The 20,124-nt window shown below is 39.6% G+C and overlaps 2 protein-coding genes across 2 annotated transcripts; both read left to right on the top strand.

The window, feature by feature from the left end:
- Positions 1 to 5,902: 5,902 nt before the first annotated feature.
- On the top strand, positions 5,903 to 17,561 carry LOC308082038 (uncharacterized protein; the record flags this gene model as incomplete). The annotated part of the gene is made up of 6 exons (XM_080423649.1): positions 5,903 to 5,978; positions 15,173 to 15,288; positions 16,364 to 16,540; positions 16,645 to 16,784; positions 17,086 to 17,168; positions 17,390 to 17,561. 6 exons carry the CDS (start codon positions 5,903 to 5,905, stop codon positions 17,440 to 17,442), a joined length of 645 nt encoding a protein of 214 aa, XP_080279775.1. The 3' UTR covers positions 17,443 to 17,561.
- Positions 17,562 to 17,661: 100 nt separating this feature from the next.
- LOC308082175 (uncharacterized protein) lies at positions 17,662 to 20,122 on the top strand. The gene is made up of 6 exons (XM_080423840.1): positions 17,662 to 17,755; positions 18,694 to 18,772; positions 18,876 to 19,017; positions 19,124 to 19,251; positions 19,458 to 19,673; positions 20,026 to 20,122. Exons 1-5 carry the CDS (start codon positions 17,733 to 17,735, stop codon positions 19,542 to 19,544), a joined length of 459 nt encoding a protein of 152 aa, XP_080279966.1. The 5' UTR covers positions 17,662 to 17,732; the 3' UTR covers positions 19,545 to 19,673; positions 20,026 to 20,122.
- Positions 20,123 to 20,124: the final 2 nt, after the last annotated feature.

A 20,124-nucleotide genomic window follows, 5' to 3' on the forward strand; every position in this document is an offset into this window, starting at 1 on the left:
GGCCTGCTATAAAGCTAAAGCTAATGTGTGTGCTGTATATCCACTGGTTAAAGCTATGTAATCTGGACTGTAGAGGCGGATTATGATGGGATTATGAAGGTATCCCTTTTGGTAATTTCTATTTGCTCTATTACTGTTGATATGACTATTTCTTTATTTGCTATTGTTATTTTAGATTGATGCATTATTTATTTTTGTACTGTTTTCTTTATTCATTAAAATTAATTGTTCATTACTTCATCTGTGGTATTTATTTTGTAAAATATAGAGCAAGGTTGAGGTACCAAAATGTGAAATATGTGCACAGTATCACATCAAATTTCTGTACCACCCATTTGCTGTTGTACAACGTGTCTCTGGTATTAGTAGATGGGAATCAAATCATTAACAATTGATTTGTAAAAGGTAAGTTAAGTATTTGTTAATAGTTAGTAAATGAGGAGTAGTGGCAACTTTAGAATAACTACCCAATAACATATTTTAACCATTAACACATACTTAACTCATGTTAGTAAATGAGGAGTAGTTGCAACTTTAGAATAACTACCCAATAACATAAATTAACCATTAACACATACTTAACTCATGTTAGTAAATGAGGAGTAGTTGCAACTTTAGAATAACTACCCAATAACATACATTAACTATTACTCTGTGAGTGATCTATTAGCTATCTATAAGGCATATTTATAAATCCTTAACATACTATTAAAACATATTTAACAAGTCATTGATAACTCATTAACTAATAGTTTGTTACTAATCTATTAACTATCCATAAATCATGGTTACAACTCCTTAACTAGCTGTTAACAAACATTTAACAAGACATTAATAACTCATTAACTAATGGTTTATAAATGATCTATTAAGCAGTTATGAGGCATTGTTATTAATCCTTAACTAACTATTAACAAATGATTAACAAGTCATTAATTACTCATTAACTAACAGTTTATGAATGATCTATTAACTACTTATAACGAATAGTTATTCTAAAGTGTTACCAGAATTTCTTAATTAATTAATAAGAAAAGGGTGCCATTTCTTCTTAGGCCTTTCATGGCAATCGGACACTGCATTCATGATTTGAGGCATTTTGTTCCAAAATGTGTTTTGCTAAATTAGACCTGCTGGTGGCGCTATAAAAGGCCAATGTGGAAAGGGTGGCATTTCTTCCTCGGCCTTGTGGGAATGTGTGTGCAAAAGTTCACGGAAATTGCACGCTGCGTTCATGATTTGAGGCATTTTGTTCAAACGGACATATCCTGCAAACTTTGGAAGCCAATGTTAGCCAAATAGGATGGAATATGAAATATCGGACACATCCGTCTTGATCACATGACTATAGAAATACTGTGTACTGATTTGCGTGATTTTTGGACAGAATCTGAAGGAGTAATAGCAAAATATGTGTTTTACAAAAATCAGCCTCCTGGTGGCGCTCTAAAAGGCAGATGTGAAAAATACAGGGCAAAGGTTTTTCCTTGGCCTCTAAGGAATGTGCGTGCAAAGTTTCACGCAGATCGGTGCAGTTGTAAGTAAAAACACGAATCGGCCTGTCATAGCGCCGCCATGAGGCTGTTTTGAACATTTTCAAGTTACCGATTTGCATGATGTTTGAACAAAATCTGTAGGGGTAATATAAAAAAAAATGTTAAAAAAAAATCGGCCTCCTGGTGGTGCTATAACAGGCCAATCTGAAAAATTCGGAGCAGAGGTTTGGCTTTGGCATCCAGGGAGTGTGTGTGCATAGTTTCGCAGCGACCGGGCCAACAGTGCCGGAGATTAGCTGCTCACAGACAGACGGACGGACAGCGTGCAAAACATAGTCTCGGCCATGCCTATCGGCCGGGCAGAGACAATAAACGCTACCAGTCACAGACTGCTGTTTTTGACTTGCATGTCAAAGTACACGCCCATTTCATACTGAAGCCTGATACAAGCCTACAACGTGGCGCGGATGCAACACGTAGTATTTGAGATCTGCTGTGTTCTGCGAGCGACACAGTCATACGTCATACTCATAAATCAGGCATGAGATGGAAGAAGCAGTTAGTCTGAGAATGGACACATTAAACAAAATGGACCCTCACAGGTCCATTTGGTTCCATGTGTACACTCTCATTGTTACAGACCCATAAGGGTCCATTTGGTTCTATTTGTACACTCTCAGAGTTACAGACCCATAAGGGTCCATTTGGTTCCATGTGTACACTCTCATTGTTATAGACCCATAAGGGTCCATTTGGTTCCATTTGTACACTCTCAGAGTTACAGACCCATAAGGGTCCATTTGGTTCCATTTGTACACTCTCAGAGTTACAGACCCATAAGGGTCCATTTGGTTCCATTTGTACACTCTCAGAGTTACAGACCCATAAGGGTCCATTTGGTTCCATTTGCACACTCTCAGAGTTAAGTTAACACTGAGGATTTAGATTGGGGTGCCAGAGATAAAAAATCTTATCAAATGCAGGTTGTTGCCCTAATTGATATCAAATTGGGGTCCCCTAAACATTAACTGCATGCAAACATGGCTTTGTTTAGAATATACTATGTGATAATATATTGTATAATTCCAAAATGTGAACTTTTAACTTTAACATTAGAGGTGGACTACATGGGGAGGGAGACGATTCTCCCATTGTTGGCCATTGCAGGACTATGGAGATAGTTACAGTCAACTGTACAGTCAAGTGTACAAATGGCCCTTATGGGGTCCATTTGTGTGCAAACAAATGCACACATCATATACATACATGCATATGTGTACGTTGGCACATACTGTACAGTACACAATCTACATATGCATATTCTGTTGGGCTGTCTTTTATTCATTATAATGCCTGTCACTTCTCAGCCAGGTCTAACCTTCTTTAGACAATAATAGACATATTGTCAATGTATGTCAATATCAGTATGTCAATGCATTGTTATTTTGGAGTCTCAGGATTTATCACTTTAGCTCTTTATGTAAGGCATAAACAATTTAAAATGTGTGTGTGAACACACAACAAACATTTATTCCTATATACGTGTTCACATAAAATACTGAATAATAATAATAATGCTTGTCATTATCTAAGGGTTCGACTGGTGGTGTCAAGGTGGCCATAGTGTACCCAGTGTACACGTCAGATGTTGCTCAGTAGTTGCTGAAGTACCGCTCAGGGGGTTTGAGTGTTTGCTCAGACAGATGAAAAATTTGACTGAACATTGACTATAACTATAAAAATAGCAAAAAGCAAAAAATAATCCTTGTATCATTACACAACTGCCCATATACTGTAAGCCATGCCCATTTGAACCTGACTAGATTTCCTGCAATTTTGTCTTTTCTTCCAAACACACTTTATGCTACTACTTTTATAGATTTTGTTCAAAACTCACACAAATAGGTATACATTATTTGTTGAGTCATATCAAGATATCAGTAAGATTTTTCATATTCCATTTCAATTGGCTTCCAAAGTTTGCGGGAGGGGCCGGTTTTGCTACATTTTGCTATGTTTGTCACATGATTATGATAATACCTATACGCAGTTGATATGTATTAATTTTTATATTTTGACTTAGGTTGTTTCTCTCTTTTTTGTGTTTCCATCCCTGGGTTGCCTGCACCAAAATCTCTTGTTTGCTTTTGCAGAAACATGATTGTTACCCCACCAAAGTTTGACAAAAGTTTGATAGTCCATATATTTGCCTGTAATTGCCTTCAATATGTGTGGGTGGGACCTATTTCTTTACCAAAAAAAATGTATCCCTCGATTTAGCAACACCCACTGCAGGAACACGTTATTCTAACCAGTTCCTTTCCCCTCCATCAGGCGCCCCGGCTATCAAGGGGGAGAAGGTATAGCGACCAGGATTACAGCATGTTTTTGTGAGGGTACCTACCCTAGGAGACACGGGCACACAACATGCAAACTCCACACAGAAAGGCCCTTTCGCCAACCCCACCTAGGGTATGGGCGCGGATGACGCGGAGGAGAGGACACCCCCCCCAGCGCCCACTTCTAGCTGTGAGGTGACAGCGCTACCAACTGCGCCACCGTGCCCCCCGTGGGGGGACCTATTTAAAAAAAAAAAAAAAAAAGACATCCATATTGAGGGGCCTCAGAATGCACCACCAAAAACCGCTTTCACTCCTGCCCATAGGGGGCACCATGAATGTGAACAGTTTCACCGTGTGTCATACAAGCTCTATATTTGGGTCCAGTTGAAAGAATCCCTGACCAAGACTGTAAGTACACTGGCCAAATATACCAATGCAGTGTGTTGCTGCTTACGGCATGTTGTATGTCTATCCAGCACAGCAAGACTTTATCTTAGATACTTTAATTAGAGTGTGACCGCAATGGGCAAATGTAGTTGTTTTGCCTGCCATCCAACCTCTACCAGTGCATTAGTTTACTTCCTCATGCCTTTAAGTTTCCCTGAAAGAACTCTGGGTGTGATTCATTTATCAGTGCCAGTTTCCTCATTCACACCAGTTATATAACACATCTATTCTGGATCCATGAACAGGCCTGGTGGGCCCAGGCCCAGAGGCCCAAAGGTCAGGGGGCCCTCTAGAAAACTGGGCCAGCTTTCTCAGAGACTGTGAATTTCAGAAGCCGAACCAAAAAGTCCCCACATACATGCATGTATACAGAGGTACATTTTATGAGCAGTAGCTCTGTGCATAACTGTATTCCCACTTTTTATTGTGTTTTCGGTTCAACTCTGTTGCCAAGCCAATCAAACAAAGCTATTGGGCAAAATGAACCGGAACACAAAATGGGTATGAGACTTCAGGAGACTGGGACTACATTTATGCACAGAGTCAAAGCTCATTCAAGATGGCCAGAATATGGCACTATGGGATTTTCTGCCCATGGTCCCAACAGTCTCAAGAATGGCCTCTGCTCACAAATGGCTGAACATTTAGTTTTGCTGTCCTTTCTGGTTGTCCAAAGCCGAGCCACAGCGATACGGACATACAAGAGGGATGCTGCCAGCTAGTATTCGGCAGTCCAGAGGCTTGGTTCTTGAATGAGAAGTGGCGAAATATGCTGGCAAATCCTGTGTATCGTGAAAACCTCAAGGGGATAGACAAGGTACACATCGCTTACAAATGGTAAATATAAACAAATTGTATTTGTAGATCTCCTGTTACTTTTTAAAGTTATGATTATTTGTGTTGTAGTAGACTACCAGGGCTAGTCATAATGTAGGCCCAATGTTATCTGTGAACACAAGCTACAATGTGCACAAGCTATTTAAAACACTGTCTGCCTTATTATTATCATCAGGGGACAGGGTGCAAAAGGAAAGCTTGCCTTCAGAAAGAGCTTTGCAAAGCTTGGAGAACTTCGATCCATTGTAAAACAAGGTGAGTAAAATTGGCCCTGTAAATGTAGTGATGTAAATAATGCATAAGTAAATAATATAAGCAAGTACATGGGCTTGGTGATGTTTGCCTTTTCTATTGGTTTTGATCTCATCTGGTAGCATGGTAAACCAGCTGGTCACGTGAACTCACATTCTGGTTTACCAGGCTAATCATCTGGTAATTAAAACAAAATAAATGTTTATATCTTGTAATTTTCCATTGCACAATTCTGCAATAAATAGCACTTGTCATTTGTGACATAAGTTATGATTAATAAAATAAACATGTCATGTATTATATTCCTATGTCTTGTTCAGACACACACGTGTTGGCTCTGACAGCATTAGCAGACATGGAGTCCAGAGACAGTCACCAAACTTCTACACATGGAGAATGCAAAACAGGTGACTGTGAGCCCCAACAGAAGCAACATCCAACTAGGACTGGCCTCAACACCACAACTAGAACAAGTACAATGCCTGGACTGGATAGTGGATGATGTTCGAGCTAATTAAGGCAACATTGATGGCACCGATCATTATCTACTACCGTGCAATAAAGGCAGTAGAAGAGGTGTTCTGCTACCTGAAAGCAGAACAAGGTGAGGATGCCTGGTTAGACAGGGACCCAGAGCACAGGCAGACACTCAACTGATTAGCATTTTCCATTCAAAGACATTACAACAACACAACAAGAACAGAGTGATTGGTTCACTGAATGGACAGGGGAATTGCAGAATTGTGGTTGCTACAACTGCACTTGGGATGGGCCTCAACTTTCCCAATATCTCTCATGTGGTGATCTTTGGTCCACCAGACGACACATAAGCGATAGTCCAACAGGTTGGCAGAGCTAGGAAAAATGGATTGCAATCACAGTGCTATACAACACAAAACAGCCAATTCATGTGGATAAGGCCGTAAAATAAGTTCTTAAGACAGGCTAAACCAGCTGCTTCAGAAAAGCCCTGTACAATACATTTGAAGAGAATACCCAAAGTCTTGAGCTAGGGCATCTCTGCTGTACATTTTGCAGTCATGTTCATGTGATGCATCAGGTGTTTGTGTGGAGCCTCTGCCCATTTATGAGCTGCAGGAAAAGATTTGTGTACCTGTGAAGTCAAGGGAGATTAAAACCTTAATCAAGGAAAAGTTACAGAAGTACAAAGATAATTTGGTTGTCAACAAGCCATACCTCTTCACTAGCCAGGCAGCTTGTACAGGATTTAGCAGTGAGTTGATAGTTGCCGTTTTGGAAAACTGTGCACACATCTTCGACTTAGATTACATTGTTAACCACCTTCCTGTCTTCAGCCGCCAACATGCAAGGGACATATTACAAGTGATCGATGACGTTTTTCATGACATTGAAGATATGCCTGCCTCCCCCAGGAGGATAGCTTTTGTGAGCCAGATATATATTTCCGTGGTTATTTTGACAAGGAAGATGAAGATACAGAGCGTGAATCCATTTAGGATTCAAATTCCAGCTCAAATGATGACATTTGATGTTGGCCTGACCACGTAATTTAGTTAATTTTGTTTTGAGTCACACTTTTGTGCTTTTCTGAACGCAACTGAATAAAGATTTCATTGTTGGATACTCGATTTTATTATGTCCGCAGTTTGTTCCAAGGCCCTTCAAGAAAGACTTGTTCAGATGTTTCAGATGTAAGTCCAGGCTGAGGTTCTTTCCTTTCCCCCATGCTGTTCCGGAATTGGTTCCATGTGAGGCTGTGGGCCAACTTGGGTGGAAGAGTGGCATTCACTTGGACCGATAGCAGGAAGGTGCTGTAGGCATACTGAGTGTGGCCATAGGTTTTATAGATCATAAGGGCCACTTCGTACAGCCTCAGTAGCCTCTTGCCATCTCCTTCCTTCACAGCATCCTGGAGGTTCAGCAAAAAAAAAAGCCAAAGCTTAATCTTGCCACTGAATATTCTTTGTTGTGGTCCCTGGTGGAGGTGGGTACATCTGGTTGTAGCTGAAGGTTGTGGGCCTTGAGCTCATGTGTGCTTGCTGTACTTGTAGACCTTTGGGCAGCCTTCCATGTGGAGACAACAGTGTGAGACTTAAAAGAAAACAGTGAAATACAGTGTGCTATGCCTAAGCCAGCTGGTGCGACAAACGTGGTACAGTCAAACTGCGTGTTTTCCTTTAATCGTGTCATATAAAAATAAGGAAGGATGCTTAAATATGTTAACAATATTATCTTACAATTTGGTTCACATATTTTTCTTGCTGGTTTACATACACACATACTGTACATACTGACCCTTTTAGTCTACCCGGTCTGTTACTGCACGTAATTCTGAACGTAATTTTGTTAAGGTTATTATAGTTAACTAAAACTAATAAAATAACAAACTCAAATTGAAAAAACATTTTTACTAAATAAAAAATAGAATAAAACAATTAATGATAACTAACTGAAACTGTATTGTGTGTTTACAAAACTAACTAAAACAAACTGAAATTATAGACAAAAAGGGTCGGGGGATCTTAGTATAATTTGAAATTCAATTCCGATTCACTTTTCAAATAATTATTTTACTGATTTTCCTTTCAGAAACCAAATTAAATATTGCTCCATTTTTCAAATAATCACTTCCAAATTAAACCTCAGATTATACTAAGATCCCAAGGTCCGTTAGGGTGTGGGGGTATCTTAGTATAATCTGATATTCAATTCAAATTCACATCTGAAAAGTCTATTTTACTGATTTTCCTTTTAGAATCTAAATTAAACATTGCTTCATTTTTCCAATTTTCTAGCCCACAAAAAAATCAGGAAAATGCTCAATTTTTCTGATATTGTGCTTAGTATTTTGGCGTCTTTTGATTTGGGACTGACACTGAGAAAAGCTCAAAATAGGTTTTTTTTCAATTTTTTCATCCCAGAATAAAAATCAAAGAATGTCTTAATTTTTTCAATTTTCTAGCCTACCCAAAAATCAGGAAAATGCTCCATTTTACTGATATTGTGCTTAGTATTTTGGCATCTTTTGATTTGGGACTGACACTGGAAAAAAGCTCATAAAAACGGCTTTTGCCATTTTTTTATCCCAGAACAAAAATCAAAGAATGGCTTCATTTTTCCAAATTTCTAGCCTACCCAAAAATCAGGAAAAGGCTCAATTTTTCTGATATTCTGATTAGTATTTTGTCATCTTTTGATTTGGGACTGACAAAGGAAAACATCTTTATTTGTCTTTGTTTTTCAAAATGTCAGTCATCTTTTAATCTACATTTTTCATCAAAACAAAGATGTCACGTGACCACGTGTTACATCACATGGTCTTTGTCCTTCAAAGTAAAAGTTGTAGTCTAACATGTAAGGGTCAGGGAGCCTATGGATAATTCCTTTTCTACGCCAAGTTCAAAAAACAAAAAAGCCATATCCGTTTTTCGTTCTAAAGCAAACAAACAAAAAAAAGACTATTTTTCCATGTTTACTCTACAAACCCAGAAACACTAAAACGACACCAAAGCGGTCCCTTTTTTCGTTTTGCCTCATTCCTTTTGTCATTCTTTGAGGTGCAACTGAAGAAGGAATAAGGTGTTGCTTTGCGCTTTTTTCATATTGAGAACTCGGATCCAAAACGGAAGTGGCGTCATTTCACCGTTCTGCCTTACAGAATTAATAAACGCTAAATCAAGTCAAAACTGCCCGCTTTTTCATTTTTGTCTTTTGCATTCTATCATTATGTATTTTGGGACTAAAGAGAGTAAATTGGCGTCATAGTGTTTTCCTTTTCAGTTTCACAATACGAAAAACCCAAATGGATTATTTTATTTTGATTTATTACCTTCTCAGTAAAAAGAGAGTAAATTGGCGTCATGGTGTTTTCCTTTTCAGTTTCACAATACGAAAAGCCCAAATGGATTATTTTTATTTATTATTTATTTCCTTCTCAGACGTCACGGGAGAGGTGGGGCAGAGGCTGCGCCGCTGCGGGCATGAGGGTATGGAGTGGGTGAGGTTTGGGGTTTATGGAGGTGGAGGATTTGTGTGGGGGGGGGGGGGCTTCACGTCGGAGGGGGGGGGGGGAAACAGCTTACGTGCATTTTCTTTCTTTATTATTATTTTTTCTCACTTTCCCCGATAATTGTATTAAATAGAGCATAAAGTTTCATAAGATTAACAGTAGGTGATTAGCGTAGTGGTTAAGCAGTCAGATTTCAGTGTGGGAGGCTATGGTTCGAATCTTTCCTGGAGTCAGGTCCTCTTTATGTCTTCGGGTGTGCTCTGACCAGGAAAATCTATTTTTCCTCCTTTTTTATTAGACATTCATGTGGTCTTTTTCTGCCTATATTGATAGGAACAGTAGACTGATAAGAAATGGGGAGGTGACACGCAGCAAAGCTCGTCGGGATCGGGAGTCGAACCCGCAGCACGCTGTCATTGCCAGGCTGGATTACCTGCCAACGGTCCGGGCCTATTTTCTCTTTTCTATAGAAATGCAGAGACACCGTTACCAAACACTAATGATAGCCTACTATGTGAATATAGTGCGATGTAACACTTAAATACAATTCATAAATATATTTTTTAAAGCAGCCTCATGTTTCATTTATTTCACCCCATTGTAATACAAAATAAATGACTGCCTAATGTTATACCTCTTGTAAACCAGTAGGTGGTAGGACACCACCTCTAACCATCTCATCATTAAACTTTCTTAATATTTGTAATATTGTCACTTGTAATATTTGCCATCAGTAATGGTAGAAGTAAGATGGTGTAACTAAGTCTACACTGCAGAAAAATAACCAGGACCATTGTATAGAATGTAGCTATTGTCAGAATTAATGAGCAGACGGCAATGTCATAAAGAATGAATACAAGTGCAAAGGTCACTAAGATCACTATAATGCAAAAGGTCAAAATATCTTTGCTGAATGCTGTTGGCAGATTTGATGTATCGTACCTCTTCTGAAACAAAGCCATTATTCACAGGACTACAATTAAGCAGAGATAAATAGCTGAAAGCAACTGAATTACTTCAAATCTGTAAAAAAAAAAAAAACAGCCAACAGCAAATATGGAAAATGCAGAATCTGTGCTGTTAATAGTGTGACCTGCAGATGGACATGGTAATCTTACAGATATACTCATCAAAGAAACAGGACAGTTAGTCTCTAGTACAAAACATTTAATACAAATATAAGTACAAAACTTTATATAAAACATTTGTACAAAAACATGCACTTCATACAACGAGCTGATTATAGTACTCAGTAACTCACTATAACAGGCAAGCTATAACTTCATTCAATGTGTCCACACATCCAGTGTGGACGATAGATAGCGCTCACTAACTAGACAGACAGACAGACAGACAGACAGACAGACAGACAGACAGACAGACAGACAGACAGACAGACAGACAGACAGACAGACAGATAGCGCTCACTAACTAGAGAGACAGACAGACAGACAGACAGACAGACAGACAGACAGACAGACAGACAGACAGATAGATATAGATAGATAATCACTTATGTTGCAAGTAAATCCAACGTGCGTAAAGACGGTGCGTAGCCTATAAGTCCAGCCCCTGTGTGCAAAACTGTTCTTATATTTAAAATATACAGCTCAAGCAATTCATTATTAGTTATAAATTAAGAATGTATTATTAATGAGTTAAAAGGGGGGGGGGTGATCCTCGATGATTTCTCGATGAGTCTTATAACAATTTTGCTTTCGAGGAAAAAAACAACAACAATTAAATAGGTGTGGATGGCTTCAGTCAATGAATCAACAGCGGTCGTTAGCTCCCCACTGGGAGATCAGACAAACTTGATGGCCCATTCCCGCACACATCAGAGGTGGTTAGGATCAAAGGCATTTGTAGACAGACGCACAAGGCATGAATGGATGCCGGTGATCGTAGGTTTGACAGTCGGGAGGTTTGTGGCGAGCTGTGTGCGGCCGGGGAACGAGCGGCCATTCAATTATTATTATTATTATTATTATTACCCTTATTATTATTATTATTATTATTATTATTGTCATAAAATAGCTAAACAATCCATTTTTACGCACAGCAGCCCAAATACATGTCATGGTCCAGGTCCATGGACAGTTCATTCGCGATCATTACAAAAAGAGTGTAGCAGTACCTTCAAATAGGCCAGTAACATTAGTATTTATCTGATGAAGGTGGCTGGTGTTTGGGCTATTTCAATGGCATTCGTCCTGGGTTGTCAAACAGAATGATCACAACACCGTCACCAAGTCCAAGACAAGTGGAGTTTACTGGCCAGCTCAATAACAGACATATAGCATATTCCTTCTGTAAATGGGGAGTGGTTGGTTGGTCAAAGACGCACACAGGAATGAGTAGGAAAGTTGGCAGTGTTGAAAGGTCATGTCCAGTCCAGTCGCTGTATAGTTCTTATAGGCTACCATAAGAAGCGCACACCTCTCTCTCTGCCTGCTATGTTATTTGTTATATGATGGTTGCTTAGGTTGCAGTCACGTGTAATTGCGCATGACACATGCATGCCACACATGTCTGTTTGGTTAATATTATGATTATTATGATGATAATGATTATAATACAATACACATGGGACGTTATACAAGCATTATAATATGATTTCGTTTTGATATTATTTCAACGGGGCATCATTCGAGAAGGCTTTCTGTCCGTCAGACACTCACTGTTTGTCATTATAATAATAATATGAATAATAATATGAATAATAATATGAATAATAATAACCATGACTATGCGCGGACTTTCGATTGTCCGTCAATCTGTCCGTCAATGATTCATTGTTTGTCAGGATAATAATGATTGGATCCGTTGAAATCATCAGATGTGCATGCTGCCTGCATATAGATAGATGGACAGAGGACAGAAAGACATATATTCAGATGTGCGTGCTGCGTGCAGATAGATAGATGGACAGACAGACAGACAGACAGACAGACAGACAGACAGACAGACAGACAGAAAGACAGACAGACAGACAGACAGACAGACAGACAGACAGACAGACAGACAGACAGAAAGACAGACAGACAGACAGACAGACAGACGGACAGACGGACAGACGGACAGACGGACGGACGGACGGACGGACAGACTGAGACAGACCAACACAGACAGACAGACAGACAGACAGACAGACAGACAGACAGACAGACAGACAGACAGACAGACAGACAGACAGACAGACAGACAGACAGACAGACAGACAGACAGACAGACAGACAGACAGACAGACAGAGCAATCCGATCTGCTGCCAGAGACGTTCAATATTACGATATATGTAAAAAGGGGGGAGGGAAAGAGAGAGAAACATACTCGAATTCGGAGCATACACACTAAAAAACAGTGGGTTATTTCATCTACCCAACCATGTGGTTATGAAATGTTTAACTCATTCTGGGTTATTTATATGGTATTGGGTTATTTTTGTACCCAACATATATATTATTTCTTTACCCAATACCTTAAGCACTTTGAGCTGCATTCATGTCATGAGAGGTGCTATTAAATAAAGTTTATTATTAATATTATTATTATTATTGTTATTATTATTAATGTATTATTGTTATTGTTATTATTGTATTATTATTATTATTATTATTATTATTATTATTATTATTATTATTATTATTATTATTATTATTGCCCCTTTGGTGGGTTTTGAAAAAGAGAGCTTGCTCTCAATGGGCTTCCCTGAATAATAAAAGAAATAAAATAAAAAAACAGTGTTTGCGATTGTGGTCTGGAAACCAAATAGAAGAAACTATGTCACTCTCAAACTCACACATCTCCAACATTTAATTTATTTTTTATTAATTATTATTATTTTTTTAATTGTATTTATCCATCTGGAACGCAAAAGTGGTGTTGTACTACTGGGGTTCCATGTGTAGTTCATTTGACTGGAAGAAAACTACAACAAAATGGCGGCCGAGACTTGTCTACGCGCAGCGTGGACCCTACGTCTGACGTACTGACGTCAATGCCTTCATAAAGACGTGTTTGCGTCACTGCATTACCGCGACACACGAACACGAACAGCTGTGTGTGCAGTTGTCCCAGCATACTATTGAGCAGAGCTGTGTATCCCGTCGCGTGGCACATTAAATTAAAAAGGTTTGTGTACTTTTATATCTACATAGCAAAGTCGCATCGTCTGTTTTACCTTAGCTAACATTACCTAACATCAAGAAGTCTATATTTCCCTGCTATTTTATCGAGGCTAGCTGGTTAGTTTAGCTCAATGCTAACATGGCCTGTTCTGCTAGCATTGAGCAGAGCTAACATTTCCACGGGCTTAGCGTTAGTTTTAAAGACTAATTCAGATTATTTATAAATCCTGAAAGCGATATTCTGTTGTCAATATAGCAAATGTAATATCAAATTAACATTAGATGACCAAATGCATTCACTGGGTGTAGCAACCATGACCTCACTGTTTGTTTTTCACGGTGCTTCAAATAATGCTGCGTTAGGTTAGGTTTAGCATTGATTGATGTACTTTATTTAGTAAAGACATGAGAACAACAGTAGCCTACATGGAAGTACAAATTCACAATACAAGGTCTACTAAACTGGGAGACTCATTAAGCACTGAGCTTGTTTAAGATGAGATCCCCATGCACACAAATCATGATGAGCTTTAGCGTCCTAACGTTAAATATGCTGGCTAAACATTCATTTAGTGACTGCTTTTGGTTCTCCATTGGTATGCAGTAGAAATGTCTTTATGGGTTAGGGTTAGGTACTTTCACCGCTCATTTAGTTAATTTGTTTTGATGATACAGAGAGATGGCTGTTAGCTGTTGTAGCTAGCAAACATTACATACTGCTGATGCCCTGTTAGGTCATGTGTGGTGTAGTTCAGTGGTTCTCAACCTTTTCAGGCCGTGACCCCCCCCCCCCACCCCAAAATAAATAAATAATCATATTTGAACTGGGGTCCCCAGGGTAAATATTGTGAAAATAGCAGATCTACAAGCTCACAATGGCTCGGGCATTGTGAGCTTGTAGATGTGCTATTTTCAAATGTTGTGCCTCTTTCTTATATTTGGCCAATGTTTGACCAGTTTAAATAGTTTGTTTACTTTTGATGCAGTAATGTTGTTTTTAGGTATTAAAAAGGTCCTAAAAATCCTTAAATTGTCACTTCACTGTCATCTGGGGACCCCCTCCCAGGTTGAGAACCACTGGTGTAGTTGATTAACTAATCTTGCTCTATTGTGGGTTGACCTGTTTCTAGCGTCACAAAAGTGTATCACTCTATATAAAAATAAAGGCTTTGATATAACTCTAAGTCTGCAGATAAAATACAATGCTAATAACCATAGTAAGTGGGGCTCATGTGTGCTAAATACAACGGGTAATTTTTTTTTAAATAGGAGAAGCAGACATTTGTCAGTTTTAGTAGCCTCATCAACTGAATAAATTAGCCACAGCAGTGAGGTTGAAGTCATGCAAATGTACATTTTATGTTGTTTTAATTAAGCTCTTTATGTGTTTTTGTCTCAGATCAATGGACACCTTCGTGTGTGACACTTTGACTCAGTAGTTGACAGACCTTATTGATAGATTTAAAGGTAAGAACATGTTTTTTTTTACGTTCACAGCAAGCAGATGGTCTGCATAGCTAGGTAAAGAAATTATTTGAAATGGCATTGACTGCATTGTATTTTGTTACTGAAAATGCATTTTTATTCCAATAGCTTTCATGTAATTAGCCTCTTATTTTTTTGCTGTTCTCCGTGGTTTAAATAAAGATGTCCTTGTATTTTGTTTTTTTGTCTTTCAGACGAGGGAATTGACGAGGAGAGCTTTGTTCTTTTAGATGAGGGGACCATCAACCAGTTGATTCCAAAAGCTGGCCCCAGGCTCAAGTTCCTCAAAAAATTTAGAGGACTTGTAAATGTGAGAGGCTACACCCCCCCACACACACATTCATTCTGAGGATTTGTTCAAATTAGTGAGCAGATGGCATATATTTGCTTTAAATGCAAGAGGCAAATACCAGGCGATGCCAAGGCTCTGTTTCAACATTTACGTGCAGTACATCATGTAAACCATTCATCAACATATTTCCAATGTAGTGAAACTGGTTGTGGTAGAACATTTTCTTTTATAAGGTCTTATAGAAGACACCTAGGAAAGGAGCATGAAAACCAAAGTGATACTCTCGATGATCCCCTTGAAGGTCCAACCCAGCCTGTTAACATACAGCTTGCTGAAAATGAGCCGGTACAGGGAGATGAGGAAGTTGAGGATGAATGGGATGGACTAGGGCAAGATGACATGACCAACCGGGTAGCCCTTTTTTTTTAGCTCATATGAGGTCTAAACCTTCTTTGACGTTCTCTAACTTAAACTTTATGGTTCAACACACCTGAGATGGATGTGATAAATTGTACAGTGAGTATTTTTTGTTTAATCTGTCTACATATCGTTGCTGTCGGGCAGAAATCTTGTATCCATATTTAAATTTTTGTATATGTCCTAATTCGTCATATTGTAGATCTACAAGCTCCCAACGACGAGAGCTTGTCGATTGGCTATTTTCACAATTTTAAAATGTTAAAAATAATAAAAGGAACCATTTTGGACATACACGGTTTCCACCCGACGGCGACGATGTACAGTAGTAGTCACTGTCAGTTAAGAAGTTACATTTTTGTTTTCTATCTTTTTCAATTTGCCGCAGATGGTCCAAACTTTTCGCCTTTTTCATTCACTCGGGTGAAGGGTTTCAGAGTGGTTTTGTGTTTGCTTAGGGGTCAATATAAACCGTACTTTACACAGGTCTCTGAATGTATCAAAACTTTGGCAGTGATGATGTCCTTTCTGGTGCACATCTCACACCATGCATACTGTGTGCAGTCTTCTGAGTCCGCTAGTGTGGTCTGGCACACTAATTTACATTACTGATGCTCATCTGGCAATTGTAGGTGGCTGTCACTGTTTGTTACATTAACCTGGGTTTTCTGTTTAGATTGAACCTGCTGTGCCACTGCCACCTAGAAGTCCTGATGTCCAACCACCAACTGCCACACCACCCCTCATGGAGGAAGGACTGGCAACTGCCACCCGGCCACCCTCCATGGAGGACCAAACGGCACCTGTCGTACCATTAATGATACCACAAACCTTGTATATAATTCCACAATTTGTAAGCTCCACTTTTTAATACTTGGGTTTCACTTTTTTCTTTAATCAACACTAAAGAGTAATAAACGATATCTGCAATGTTGTCCCTTCTTGCAATTTTCTCAGGATATCCGACAGATTCTCACAGGCTCAACGGAAGGCAAGCAGATCCTGGGGAGCCTTGATGAGGATGGGATCACCATTTCGCAAAGAAAGTGCCTCGTCCGTATTATGGTATCTCACCTCATGGAGAAGTTTGGAGAGAGGTAATAGAAAAGTTTTTTTTGTTTTTGCTTGAATGTTATGGATGTTTGAAAAGGTTATATAAATCTTCTTTCAGGGGAAAAGATAAGACGGGACACTACTTTCAAGTCTGACCTTTACCACCAACATAAACATGCACAACACATGTACTAAAACACACGTTCAGTAGTGCTTTTAATGTATTAGGATCCCTATTAGCTGCAGAATATGCTACAGCCATTATACTGGGGTGCGAGACATGTTTTAGCAATACTTAAGATCTAATTTGACTCTGCTGGTAATTTAGTTTTTCTGTGTTTGCAGTCCTACCAATGAGACAAAAGGCCCTGGCTGCATCGTTGATTCATGGGTTTCCCTCCTTGAAGGACGACTCAAGCAGTGGCTTCGTAAGTAATTAACATTTTATTGAGGAATTGATGCTAAAACAGTCAGTTGAACACAATATAACTCATCTCCCAGCACCAGAGTACTGGACTTCTCTGCTATGTCGTCAGACAGGCACAGTCATATAGACAAACCCTGTTCTAGATGGCTCAGCCACATCTTGTAGCCACGCTATCAAAATGTGCCTCATCTCTATTCACCAAAGACTTTCATTTCTTGACAGGGAGTCTGGTTCACCCCAGGACGGAACCGCCACCCAGCCTGTGGATTCCTTGAAGACAGGCTTCGGAACGTGAGGAAGAGGATGAGATCACAGAGCAGATCACGGGACAGGTCACAGAGTACGCAGCAGACACCGCCACAAAGTAGTGAAGCTGGCACTCGTAGGACATTCATACCAGGTAATCGTTGGAACTGAATAATTTTTTTAAGCCATACAGACATATCATTTTGAGATTGTTAATATCCTTGTGTACTTTTTATAGAATGTATCGGAAGAAAGAGCCATACAGTGCAAAGAGTGGCTGAAACATAATTCGCAGCCCCTCAACCAGGTGGAGCAATACATGCAGGATACAGCAGTGTACAGGTCAGTAGGAATGCACTGAGGACACTAGCTGCAGCACTCTTTTAATGTCATTTTGCCTATGCATGTGCCTCATGGTACTGTAGCACCTCAAAGTCATTCAAATCTAAACTACAGACTTCTCAAAACAAACTACTACTAGACCTCTAACACCTATGACCCTAACCCCTGCTCATTATGATGCTATAGAGCATCGCAGTTCCCGCCCCTTCCGGGTTCCACCGCAAAATACTCAATGCATTTTTCCCATTGACATTTCCAAAAATATTTATATCAATTAATTTAAGCCTAGACTCAAGCCATCCAGGGTCCTGGTGAATCATGACCATAAAACGTTTGATTCTGTGATTATTTTTTTTTTGAAAACGGCAAAACAAAGGGTATTTATTAAATATAGTATATCATATAATTAAATATAAAAAAAAGAAATCACAGAAAAAAACGTTTTATGGTCATGATTCACGGATGGCTTGATTCTAGGCTTAAATTAATTGATATAAATATTTTTGGAAATGTCAATGGGAAAAATGCATTGAGTTTTTCCTTCCGGCACCAGGAAGTGGGCGGGAACTGCGATGCTCTATAGTGGGATGGCTCAGGGTAGAGGACAGAGTACAGCAACTTGCAATGGGCCTGGTTTTCAAGGGACCAGTGCCCATGTACCTGTCAAAAAGAGTGAGAAAAGGGCACATCACCAGTGGAAGCTCCATTACTCTTGTCCCCCCCCTCCCCCCAAAATCTGCACAAACTTGGGGATGAATGCATTTCACTATAATGCTACCAAAATGTGGAACAGCCTACCACCAGCCATCAAGAAAGTGCAACTCCTTACCCTCCAAAACTGTCATAAAAGAGCACCTGTCTGCAACTGCCCAAGGCCTTTTTGTGTTATCCTTTTTAACATTTTTGTACTGCTGTACTTTCTACAAACTATCAAACAGGGCCAAGTCTTTAAGGGAAAACAGGTGGGACATTCAGAGGATCCGTCTTGAGTTCCCACATCTTTTCACTCCAGGCATGGTAAGTTAGAAAGGAGTATACATTTTCATATGATGTTGATGCATTGTTTAACAATCTTTTATCAGTATGTCCGCTGCCGCATTGAATTTTCTATTTCTTTTAGATTGCACAGGACTTTCAGATCCTACATGGAGAGGCTGCGCCGAAGCTCTTCGAAACCTGGCTGCCGTGTTTTAAAGACAAGATTCTGCAACTGGCGAGACGGGATGGGAAACTAAACTTGTCGCTTGATGGATTAACACCCGGTAATACATTGTTATATTGTACAGCAGACTTTATTTTACTACTAAATTACCAAATCACAGATATGCCATTCCACATATTGATACCTATACAATTGTCTTCCTACAGATTGTTTGGGGGAACTTGCGCTGTGCCAACTACCAACGCTGCTCCCACCAACTGTCTACAAGGTTGGCCGAAAAGTGGTCCGGCACACTATGGAGGAGTCTAAGTTGGCCTTCATCGATCATAAGCCTGTAAGTCCCTCTGCATATCTAAAGGGAAATGTTATACTTAACCACTTGAACCCAGCATCCATATTCTTGGGGGGGGGGCGGGGGGCAGATATGCAAGCTCACAACGCTTTGTTATCAGCCACTGCTCTCGGTGAATGCCAAATCTTGCTTACTCTTTGCTTTTACTTTGTTTTTATCTTGTCTTTTGTTCTTCATTTCTTTCTCAGGTTGGAACTAACTTGGTGGAGTACCTCCATGAGGCGAAGGTGTCAAGACCTTGCCCATATGTCCTGTCCATATGTCCTGTCCTGTAACATCAAATATGCACTTGATCACAGAAGGAGGAGACGTGATACTAGCTGGGCCAACAGGAGTTTTTGACGTTCCCTTGGGGCAGAGGTGTGAAGTTTGTGGGGAAGAGGGGTCTTCCTCCCTACATGCAGGTATGGCTATATACTAACCATCATTTCTATTGCCAGTTTAATGATTGATGTCCCCAAGCTCTTGAGGTGTAATTTTTTCCCCAACACAGACATTAAGTGTATTGTCAGAGGAGTAAAGAAGCCAGAAACGATTCACATTTAAACATTTAAACTATCCAGTCAGTGAATTTAGACTTTGTCCATTTTATCAGGGCTGAAATTACTGACGTGACAATTTCAACAGTGACATTTTATCTGTATGAAGGCTGTTAGTTTTCACAGACTAGCATTGGATTGTAGAGACTAAAGCTATTTTAGTCTCTACTATGATCATATTAATAGCTGACATCTACTTGAATCGTATCATCTGCAGATTCCAGTGCACCCAGTACCTCTGCAGCAGGAACGGGGTTCTGGTTCCCTCAGAGGCCTGGTGGAGCTGCCCCTGTGGCACTAGCTGCTGCTACCCCTC

This window comes from Gymnoscopelus braueri (assembly GCF_963280865.1).
Source record: "Gymnoscopelus braueri genome assembly, chromosome: 3".
In the NCBI taxonomy this organism is placed as follows: domain Eukaryota; kingdom Metazoa; phylum Chordata; class Actinopteri; order Myctophiformes; family Myctophidae; genus Gymnoscopelus; species Gymnoscopelus braueri.